Source organism: Parasteatoda tepidariorum, chromosome 3 (genome assembly GCF_982258835.1).
Source record: "Parasteatoda tepidariorum strain Cologne lab strain chromosome 3, Ptep-v5.0, whole genome shotgun sequence".
NCBI lineage: Eukaryota > Metazoa > Arthropoda > Arachnida > Araneae > Theridiidae > Parasteatoda > Parasteatoda tepidariorum.
The window spans coordinates 82,338,503-82,350,859 of NC_141757.1; the positions used below are offsets into that span (position 1 = coordinate 82,338,503).

Sequence of the window (12,357 nt, forward strand, 5' to 3'; positions counted from 1 at the left end):
CATAATTTCAACACAAGTGGTATTCCTGCACAAGAAAAATGACAGTGACTAAAATTAAAATCGTCTGCAAAAAATCATGTACCTTCAATAACATTTTGAAGACAAAGGAGGTAATCCCAAAGAACAACCAACCTCCATTAATGACCATTTTACTGTGGAACAGAGAGTGGTCGCTCCCGAGAGGTCTCACTGCATTATCCCTTTTTTGCGTATAATAGTAAAAAGTTTTATTTTAGTATATTACATTTTGCAGATTTCTGCCTTTTTTATTCTTCATTACTTTGCTTTCAGCAAAGTATGAATTGGATATATGAATTAACTATACAAAAAAGCTATCAAACTGAGGCAATTTCTGGTCAAATTTTAGCTCAACTAACCGAAGGCGAAGATTTAAGTGTGTTCCTTTCTTCCCAAAGGCTATTTTCTATGTATTATTTGTAAAACTGAAATGAAAAAAATATAGAGAGCACAGATTAAAATTATTTGTTTGATATTTATGCACCAGTTTCACCTGAACTGCCCCTTTCAGGGTTTTGAAATAGAAAATAAAGGTTGATTAGATAATTTAGGTGACTCACAACTGCTTCCAAATTTTTTCGCTAGTACATTAGTACTTAGAACTCCATACTTGGTATGCGTTGGTCTTAAAAATAACCAGATTGCAAAGATCAGCCTATACAGTTACGGAAGATAGTTCTCTCTAATGAGAAATAATCTTGTCAAATTTTGTTAAAAACATCAGAAAATTAGTATTTCAGAAAAATTTATTCACATTTTTTTCTTCAAATCAATGCTATAAGCAAAAATATATTTCAAAAAGATAATTTTATAGACACAAGTCAATAAAAAAATTTTCAGTGAAGTTTGTAAAGCTATTTCAAATATTTAATATGAGAAAATAATTTCAAATTACCTCATATAAAATATGTAAATCATTTTCTAAAACAAAATTTCGACGAGCCAATTGTAATTCTTTTAAAATTCTCAAAGCATCATCAGGTGAAAAACCAGAAGCAAGCATAGCCATTCCAAGTTGACTTGGTTTGTATGTTATTTTTGTTAAACCTATAAAATAAATAATAAATCTACTTTGCGGTTACAGAATATTCCTTCGCATACAGAGCCGGATTATACCTTTCGTAAGCCCTGGGCATAGCCGTTTTTTGGGCCCTCCCCTCCTTCCCTCTTTTCAAAAATGGAAATCGACAGCATAATACAAGATTTCGTTGAATCCAAAAATCGCAAAAAAAGTAATATATCAGATCATAAGAATCTGCAAAATAATTTATTACCGAAAAATATTATATTTTTATTTGTATCTTCATAATTTTGTGCAAAATACACTTGCTGTTTTTAAAGTTAAATTATTTTTGTCAAAAAAATTTTTTCTCCCAAGTTTTTCGCAGGCCTTAGGCACGTGCCTAGTGTGCCTACAGGTTAATCCGACCCTGTTTGCATAACATTCTTTTAAAATGATTACATAAAAAGTAAAAACAAAAATTTAAAAGTTAGCATCATTTCAAGAAAAAAATTTTGTCTCATTATTTTAAATTCAAAATCTAACATAGTGTTTTTAATTAATATTAAACTAAGGGGAATTGCTAACCCATGTCATAATGAAAAAAACTAAGGCGTCATTTTTGAAAAATAAGCATTAAAAGAGCATTACTAATTGAGTGAGCACAGTACATAAAACTGTTCAAAACTGCTTTAACATTTAAACACCATTTAGTAACTTGGCTGCTTTTTAGGCTTTCAACAAAGTTATAAATTAGAAATTTCAGTTTCAGAATTCGCAATTATTTACATTTTTAAGTAATCATGGCTTAGAAATGGTAATAGATAAAGGTTAAAATTTCGGACCTACATTTATCTTCATTGAGTAAATCTACATTTATCTTCATTGAGTAAACAAGTTCACAAATTTTAAGCATGAAGACAGTAATGTTAAAAGTTATCAAGGTTACTTGATATACTGAAAATATAAATTCTAGATATTTAATATTAATCTTTTACACAGATATTGCTTGGATAATGCAGACTTTGTAGTGGGCTAAAGAGAAAATCGGGACTAAATTTTTCAAAAAATTCAAGACAAAAATGAGGACATTTATTGAATAGATTACTTTTTAAAAGACAAATGACAAATTAAAAAAAGTATAATTTGCTCTGCTTGAGTATTAAAATATAAGTATAAAGGCAAATTTTATTATAATAAAATATACTATTAATTTCAGAACAACTTTGTTTAGAAGAGAATGTCTTAACAGTTTTCAGTATAATTTTATTAATAGAACACTGAACAACTCACAATAGATCAACATGCAGAAATTTTTTATATTACTATTGCATTAAAAATTAACCATTTATTAGTTAATTAGTTAATGCTCTCTCATACCAATAAAAAAAAATTTTGCCATCAAATTTAAGACTTACTTAATAATTTTAAGTGGGAATTCAATAATCTTAAAACAAAAGCATGGGGAACATATTGCCTAATATTTTTGCAGAAAAGTAATTTGGTGGATATCATTTAAAAATTCTATGACATTATTTTATTGTTCACAATCATTTTTAAAATCTGATGACAGAGGCAAATCGATAATTGTAAACTAAGAAACAAAACTCAACAAGTTTATGCTACTGCATTTGCTGAAAATATTAATAAGCTTATGATCCTTGAATGAATCAACATAAAAATTTCATAATAATTAATTGTTAATGGAGTTTCTTTCTCATACAATTACCGAAAATGTCTGAAACAATGAATTCTGTAGGTAAATCTTTATGCTTGAAACTTGTATATAATTATTAGACGGTCGACTTACAATTTTCACAAACATTGTTAATGAAATTAAAAATATGGTGCATCAAAAATTAAAATTTTTCAATTTCTTAAATTGACTACTTCAAAATTACATTTTTATTACGATTACGTTTTTCGACAGGCAACGGCAATAATTCTTTTAAACTATTTTTAATTAGTAATACAAAGATTCTTTTAGTCAATGAACAAGTTGATTAATAAAAGGCTTCCTTAAATGATATCCTTTTTACAAGCAAAAATATTTGAAGAATATCAAAAATATAATACCTTCACAAGTTTAAAACTAGACAAATTTTATTAAACAATTACAAGCAAGTCTTTTTTTTTTGAAAAAATAATTTTTTTAAACATTTTTAATTAAAATAATCAAGGGAGTATGATGTAACAAAGGTGTACAAATTAGAGGTTTCAATACTAATAAAACTTTTAATTACCATTCCCTAAATCTTCATGTTTAAAAATTATATCATTATCAACAAGATAATTTAAACATTTATCAATTGAACTTTCCAATGTGTTATCAGTGCTATCCTCACTTTCTTTCGCAATTGCAGCACACAACAATGTACAAGATGCATACTGTAGCACTTCATCACGAGTGCTTGCTACCCCACTTGCAATTACCTAATAAGAAAAAAAAGTTAAGTAATATGCAACAGTTCACTTTGAGAAAAAGGCAACAAAATAAAAGGTAAAACTTACTTCAATTAATGCACGTTTTAAGCTTGAATGCAAAGAATTTTGTGCAGAGATAAGACAAGATCTGACTGGCCTCAATTCTGAGCTGACTAATGAAAGTGCTACTTTTTTTTCTGCTTCTTTGCACAATAAAATGCTTTCCCCTAAAAATAAGGAAATCAGGAAAAAATGATTTTTTTCTTGACTGTGAATTAGGGTGTTTCAGGGTGGCCACTCAAATCAGATTTCAAAATTCCCTGATTTTTCCAGGATTTCCAGTGAAAATCTTAAAATTTTCAGGTCAGCGTGCTATTTTTTTAAATCATTAATTGTAGGTGGGTACAAAAAAAGTGTCAATATTATGAAGTATTTTATTTAAAATGCTATTCTCAATATATCATATTGAATGGATGTGAAGAAAATATGTTTACTATTGCAGAATATTTTGTTTTTAATGAATAAAATTTTTTTTAAATTGTTAAGTAGTTTTTGCACAAAATGTACCAAATAGCAAGTACAGAGTGACCCTTGGATAAGTACTGTTAAAAACCCTTGGATAAGTACTGTTAAAAAACCTTGGATAAGTACTGTTAAAAAACCTTGGATAAGTACTATTAAAAAACCTAGGATAAGTACTGTTTAAAATATTTTCATTAAGTAAAAGAAAATATTCCCTGGGATTATACACCAAAAAAATTCTATATTTATTTAAATTTCAATATAGAGCCATTTTATACTGTATTTGATCCAAACAGTGCCCTTTATAAAATACATTGATATAATTTTCTTTAAACCACTATCCAAAGTCAAATGTTTAAATAATGCTGTTTGTTTTGAATTAGCATTATTATTTTAAGAGATAAAGGCAAAATTGTCAAATTTCTTGTTACATATTCTATAGAAAAACATATTTTTTCGTATTAGAAATATTTAAAGAATTTCAATCTAACCACATGGTTTCTTAGTTTAGATTAGTCAATTGTTTTTGTCTTTACAATTGGGTAATTCAATGGTGTCGAACATGGAAATTAAAAACAGAAGCAAATATTACCCTTCTTCCACCTTCACCACAATCTTTGCCTTTCCTAAACTGCAGTCCCATAGTCTCCAAAGAAGTCAAAGGTTTCTACAATCCTTTTGCAACCAAGGGAGAAATTTATGTGGTACTCTAGTTTAACAGGGTTATAATGAAACAAATTTTGATGCAAGCAAAGTATTGCTAAGTTAATGACATTTCAACTGTTTGACAATACATTTCAGTCTAAAAAATGGGGGTATAATGGATAAAATAATTTAAATTAAGAAAATTAGTAAATAATTTAAATGAGTGAAAGTGAAAAAAATATTGCACAAAAAATTTCCAGCTTTTCGCTAAAATTCCCTGATTCTTCCAGGTTTCTATCCAAATTTCCCTGATTTTTCCAGGTTTTTTCCAGTACAAAAAAATTCCCAGATAATTCCAGGTGGGTGGCCACCTTGAATATATAGCTGATTAACTTTTATGAGTTTTAAATCAGTTAATTTACTAAAAAAATAGGTTAACATGATAAAATTTTTCAAGTTGAAGAAATATTTAAAATGAAAAGACTAACTGTAATCATTAGTAGTTTTTGATAACATGCCACAAGTACCAATAAAACTTTTGTTCAGGTCTTAGATGTAAGGAAAAATTTGCATGTAAAGAAATCAACTATTGTTGAAACACTGCACATATAAACCTTTTCAATTACTAGGGTGAACTATTTTTGTTTGAGATCATGATTGTAATCTACTTGACATGAATGAAATAAGGAAAGACTGTTTTTTGATTAAGTCTTTTTTCTCTTACTAAACTTAGAAATTATTTTAATCAAAAGAAATTTTTTTCTCTTTCCTTTTTTGTAAATATGCAAGCATCACAAAATAAATGTTTGTCTTCTTATAAACTTTACACAAGAGTTTAAGTGCTATTTAAATGTAATTAATTTGATCTTGAATTTCAAGATGAATGTATGAAAGGATACTCCTGCCAAATGCATGTATGCATTTAAGATGCATCTTCTTCCTCTTTATAAATTACTTTATTCCTTTAAGACATCATCCATTCATCGTTGCGGTCTGCCTCTTAGCCTAGTACATATCAGCAATGCAAGGCCTTTACCACCCGGCTGTCATGTGATCTCTCTATGTGACCAAGCTACAAAAGCCTCTGTGCTTTGATGAATTTTGCAATGTTTTTAAGCTTGATCAGAGTTTCCAGTTCATCGCTACTTAATATTCTCCAATAATTATTAGTTAACTGAGCTATAAATTTTCTAAGTATTTTGTGTTCAAAAATTAGTAAATTATTTATATTTTTTTGTGCCAAAGTTTGCCTTGCAGCCATATATTTCCTATGCTAATACATTTCATATGCCAAAATTTCAAATGAATTGAGATATGATAAACTCTTAGATTTTAACTGCTGCTTTTATTCTGAATTCCTCAAAAGTAAATAAAAATTTTACACACCATGAAAAAATGAATTTCAAGCTTTGACAACAAAAGAACCAACTTTTCAATAAGGAGTTAACAATTAATGAAGAAAAAAAAAAGGTTATCAAGAAGAAAAAAAATTGCTAAGATACCTTCTTCATCAATTCCTTTCCTACCAGCTCTTCCAACCATTTGCTTGTAGCTTAATACATCAATTGGAGAGCCACAGAACAGAGGTGAACGAATTATAACTCTCCTGGCCGGAAGATTGACGCCTGAGGATAAAGTTGAAGTTGCAACCAAAACTTTTATAATACCTTGCCTAAAACCACCTTCGACAATATCTCGTTCATCAAATGTTAATCCTTAAAAAAAAAAAAAAATCAATAACTTTTTTATAATAATTTTCCTAAACAAATACATAAAGACTGCTCCAAAACCACTACCCTTAATATATGTTTTCTTGAAAACCTTTTTAAAATATGCAATCATAGCGCAGAAACAAATATTTAAGTACGGAAAAAACAAAATCTGATTACCTGCATGATGGTAAGCCACTCCAAATGGCACTGTTAAACGAAGTACAGAATCCAGACCAGCAGGTGAACTTTTAAGCTGTTGTAAAATATCATTCAATGGAGGTCCTTTTAAATACTCCCTTAATTTTTTGCCCATATTTTCCTTCTGTGGATTATCTATAAAAATTGAACAATTAAGAATGGTAAAAAAAAAAAAATATTTAAAAAAAAAGTGTTTCATGTATTTAAATAACTGGATGATAAATTGGCTCAAAATGTGCAATTCAAATATCACAAGGCTTGAAATAAACTATTGTTGGTTAGTTAAAGTCCACCAAAATGTGAGAAGGGCCACCATAAAATTATCATCAATGGTCCTCTAGACTAGCAAACAATGCAAAGGAATACTATGTCAATCAGCATATTTCAGGATAATTGAGATATTACTATAGCTGCCAACATGGATAGGAAAAAATCCAGTAGATTTTACGAAATAATATAAATTTCATGATAATTGTTGATATAACTGAATATTTTACACATAGGGTATTTTAAGGATTTTTACAGTCATCAAAATAGAAAAATTGCAATATTTTCTAGTTACGATTGACATTAAACATACTTGAAATGTTATGCATTATGCTTACTCACAATTTCGAATATTAATAAGCATTTAATTTATCAAAGAGAGTTAAAAATTTTTTTTAATTAATTCGAAGAGAGAGTTCTGAATAAAAATAAACTGAACATTTTTGAACAAAAAATGTTTTGAACTGATTTCCATAAATGAGGTTCGTTTCATTATGTATTAGTAATACTTATTTAAATACTTTAGCAAGCAATAATCAGTACAAAAATTCTATTTAAATAGATATTTTTTTTAAGGAAACTCACTCAATTTTAGAAAATTTGACCCGAAAAAAAGGAGAATTTTAATTAAACCAGTAGACCAGGAGAAACTGTCAAAATCCAGTAGTCTACTGAAAAATCTAGTAGAGTTGGCAGCTATGTATTACAGATTCATTGTACTATAATTTTGCATTCAAAATAAATTTATTAAACTTTTTTTTTAAATCATACTAATACTTGTAAACATACCAGTGAAAATGTATGTAGGCTAGTTATATTTTATAATTACTAATTCTATGATTCAGTGTTTAAATTTTCTTAATTTACACTCTTGATATATCTACATGGCTACTAATTCAGGATTTTGTAATTCTGTTATTTATTGTAATTATTTTTAATTTTAGTACTACTGTCATTGATAGTACACAGGAACATAATTATTGTAAAATTAATATTTATAAACATTATAACTTACCATCAGATGTAGCAGATGGTCGTCCAATGTTAAAAATTGCTTTTGCAATACTAGTAGCAAGATTTTCACACCAATTCTTTGAAGGACAAAATATTAATACTCCATGGCCAGCAGCAATTGTTTCAAGAGCAAAATAAACAGAATGGTCAGAATCACCTGCAAAATGTAAGCTCCCAGGATTCAACTCTCGACACACCTCTTTAGTTTTAGCATCATAAATAACATTGCCAACTTTAAATCTCTCTTGCAAAGGGACTGGTCTAAAATCCGTACGATATAGCTCAGAATTGAGCCAAAATGCTAAAACGTCTAAATTAGGCAATGTAGCACTCATTCCAATGATTTGAATACTTATGTTATTCCTAAAACAATTAAAATTGTAGCAATTAAAAATAGACGATTAATAAGTATTATATGGAAAAATATTTTAAATATGTCTCCTTACTTCTTACAATTGTATAAAAGCTTGGTGAGCAATAGTTCTAAAAGGTAGCCTCTACCATAGTCTCCTAGCATATGTAACTCATCCACAACTAGAATGCCTAAAAAATTATAAAATGACGAATGTTAAGCTAAGCACAATAAAAAAATATTTCAGAGTGAGAATATTAGAAAAATATATTTTCACAGTTGTTCTTTTTCATATATATTTTAGAAAGGATAGAAATTGTGCAGTTAAAAAGTATTAGCATGAAATGTTTGAAAAAATTTAAGTTTCTGAATTCTTTTTCGTAAAAAAGAAAAAAATAAACATCCTAACACAATAAAGAAAAACTGGTTAAAGTAATAAAATGTTTCTCTTTTCCTTCACTGAAAAATAAAGCTATTTCATCAGTTTTTTTACTCATATTTTAATAATATAAATTTAAATTGCATTAAAGCTATTTTCCTAACAAGCGTATTTTATTTTTAATGGCAAAAATGTATGTAAATTACAAATTTTTGCAAAAAATGGGAATTTGTTTTCATTATAACTTTTTCTTTTATTGGTTTGTAAAGTCAAATTGATTTTGAAACATAACATTGTATGAGATGAAGTATAATAACTAGAATAGAATATTAAATTTAATTATTTAAAATGCTATAAAAGAAACGGAATTTTGCTGTTAAAGGACTTCCTGGTTTTTTTTAGCCCTATTTTGTGAAACTTTAGACATAATTTGGGAAAATTAAAAATTATATTAAAAAAATCAAGACAAAAATACAGCAAAGTAAGAAAATATTTTCAAAAATTGTCACTACAAGTAAAAATCATTCATGACTGGTAAATTTCTACATATTTTTCCCCATATATTCAAAAATGATTTTGCTATTGTAAAATTTTGGGATTAAAACTATTAAAATTTAAAAATATGCAAAAATCATTGTCCATAGTTAAGTTTAAACTTGAATTTAATAAAAACATGCATTTAACAGTTCTAGCACTAAAAGTTATTTTCATTATGAGAGCATTTCAACTAGGTCATACAGAAAAAGTTTCACAGAGAAAAAAAATAAAGGTCTGTTAGAATGAATTTACAATAATATTTAAGATAATGTTTGAATGCTTAGAATAATGTCCGAATTTAAACTGTAAAGTTTATAGAGGGAGAGCATCATCGTTTCATTTTAAAAAACTGCGAAAAAAAGCCCATTTTGATATGACGTAAGCGACCAGTTAGGCATACCACATCGCACTATCTGACAAAATATGTGTTACCTATTTGCAGAAGATAGCTAGTGGAAAAGCTCATCTTTTCCATAGATTGCAATGAGAACAGGGTTTGCATAGTAATACCGCCCTTTCTTCCACCTCAATTAAGGAATGAGCAGCTGGCGTTTCGGGATCTCGGCATGCTATCTGCCATGAATGAGGAGGAAAAGCGCTCTTCTTACAAACCGGTTGGGAAGCGAATTTTTCTATTACGTCGTAATAGCAATCTGCAGGAGGGTTCCATTATAAATCGAAATGCATAATTGACCCGGGATTCATCGTTTTATATGAGGATACAAAAAAACAATTTAGGAGACGGAGAGGAGAATTTTAGAACTTTGTGAAGGGGCCACTAAACGATAGTAAATTTGCAATGAACAGACACCTGGTTGTAAAGTAAAGAATAGCGGACAGAAATTCTGTCATTAAAAAAAAAAATCATAATTTTTAAATTTTATATTTTAAATCTTTAATAGATATTTTGAAACACAAATGCTTAAAATCATTGAACAATACTTCATTGCCGAAACAATATATGCAGTAACTTTTACAATGCTGTAACTTAAGTCAAAGCTATTGGATTATTTATCTTGATGCTCTAATCTTGTTTTATTCATATAAATGTTGATTCCCTTGTTATCAAGGTTATGTTCTCACTACCTTTCCATATTGCACATAAATGCATTTTACCCCGATTTGCAGTGCCCCTATGGTTAGCCCCTATGGTTTTTTTCTAGTTTTGTTTTTTCTCTTTTTTCTTCATTGATGACGTTTGGATTTCTAGTTTTGTTTCCCACTTTTATTTTCCATTTCCCATTGGCAACTTTATGTTTCACATTTCAAATCACTTTTTTTTTCATTCATGCCACCTATCAAGTCTTGAAAATGAACATCTTTTTTATTTTCAGCACTTGAAACATGCTTTGATTGTTATTTCCAATTTGAATGTTTTTGAAGCAAATGAAGTTTTTCATCAGGTAACAAAACACTGCAGTTTTTAACTTTATAAATATAAGAGGAAAGAAATTTTTTCGTATCATGAGCTTTATGAGAACATTTGAAGTCCAGTTTTCAATTGATAGTTAGATTTTGTAGATTTAAAAAAAAGTTAGATAATGATGCCTCGTTTGTTCACATTCCCACAAAAATCCTCCAAAACTGTAAATGAGTTATTTCAAGTGCAAGGATTATAATAAAGGGCTGTATGTCGATCCCTGTTTTCAAACAAAAAAAGAATTTTAAGCAACCGATTTAGGTGATCAAAACCTATTAAGTTGCCTGTAAAACTCTGGCCTTAGGCGTAAAAATATATTTATACAAGAAAAAAATTGAGTAAATACAGTATGAAAATCAAAAATACGTATACAGCATATGTTGTTTACCCACATTAATCAAGAATCTCTTCATATTTTGATAATTTCATAGATTTAGACTTAAAAAAAAAAAAAAAAAAACTTTGGCCTTAGGTAGGTGTTAAAGAGACTGACCACCTCAACAATAAGCATACATTCACAATCCCCATTGTGAAAGTGTTAAATTAATCTTGTAAAATAGCTTGATTTTTTCTACTGTTACAATAAAACAGGAAAAATAAAAACAATAAATAAAAGATGAAACCCTATTCATTCATCAATTCAAAATATTTTGAGAGTTTGAAAAACTTAATTGCAAAAATTTCAAGTACCTTTCAAGTGTACAAATAATATGCAAGCTTATAATGCCTTCTTGCTTATAATTCGTATTTGCATGCTTATAATGCATTTCAAATAACATATTAATAACAATATACAATAACAATATTGAAAAAAATTTCATACTTAAAACATATTTAATACTGTTCTGGACAATTTAACATTATAATTACAGATACAAACATATAAATCTGCCAATACATAAAATATTATAATCGAAGAATACAATACCGAGTTCATTCAAACGCTTTTCTTCCATAAGTCTGTTAACAAGATTGTTAGCTTTTTCAATGGTACAAATTGCAATATCCACTGATTTAAAACCACCGGGAGGATTGTGAGCACCCATATAACCGTCAACAACAATGCCAGCATTTTGAAACATATCCTAAAGATATTAATTAAATAAATAATAATCAAATAAATGAAAAATAAATATCTAAAAAGCAGTACATGAATGATTCACTTAAAATCAATCGTAGATTTTCTTTAGACACAATTTTATACTAAAGAAACAGTTTTCAAGTATGACATATTTAAAAAAACAAAAGTACTTTTACATGGTGGAAATATAAAACTTAAAATTTTAATGCTGAAACGGCTATATGGCATAAACTTCTTCAAAGAAAATAAACAAAAAATTTAATTCTACAAAAATACATCAGGCAGATAAAGCATTATTTGAATGGAGTAAATAATCTAAATGTATATGAATATGTATTTACAATGAAATAGAAAATCATTTGAGCAATTAAGAGAAAAAATAAGGTGTCCAATGTACTTAACTATTTCTATGTATATAATACATTTTCAATAATTAAGGCTTTCACAATATTTTTAGGTGTCTTTGTAAGGTTCATGGTTCATTTTTTTTCATGAACCATGATTGCTAATTAAATAAACTAATAAAATTTCTCGACTTTTCAAGAGTATTTTAAGAAGATTTCAGTCCACAGTAATATGTGTATATAGGCCATGCCAAGGACAAAACTACAGTCCCACGCAAAAATAAATATTTGCTTATTATTTATCTCATGTGACTAAAATAAAAAAAATTACATTAGCACAAGGATAAAAAAGCAGAATAGCAAAAACTACATTATAAAAATAAATGAATCGTAATTAATGAAGCACTAAGCTGACAATGGTCACGTTAAACTTACTGATTTTCA

General features: G+C 28.0%; 1 protein-coding gene across 6 annotated transcripts in view; it reads right to left on the bottom strand.

The window, feature by feature from the left end:
* PolQ (DNA polymerase theta) overlaps positions 1 to 12,357 on the bottom strand; it is a 120,465-nt gene that overhangs the window by 25,300 nt on the left and 82,808 nt on the right. For 5 of the 6 annotated variants that reach the window (XM_087159678.1, XM_087159676.1, XM_087159677.1 and 2 more), the window contains exons 6-13: positions 11,417 to 11,573; positions 8,247 to 8,343; positions 7,802 to 8,163; positions 6,499 to 6,654; positions 6,112 to 6,324; positions 3,530 to 3,669; positions 3,262 to 3,451; positions 914 to 1,065 (exon numbers count right to left, since the gene is read on the bottom strand). In XM_087159678.1, coding sequence (XP_087015804.1) covers positions 914 to 1,065; positions 3,262 to 3,451; positions 3,530 to 3,669; positions 6,112 to 6,324; positions 6,499 to 6,654; positions 7,802 to 8,163; positions 8,247 to 8,343; positions 11,417 to 11,573 — 1,467 coding nt within the window. Of the gene's footprint in view, positions 1 to 913; positions 1,066 to 3,261; positions 3,452 to 3,529; positions 3,670 to 6,111; positions 6,325 to 6,498; positions 6,655 to 7,801; positions 8,164 to 8,246; positions 8,344 to 11,416; positions 11,574 to 12,357 lie in introns of those variants that run through there. The other variant, XM_016063006.5, reaches the window with a different exon arrangement.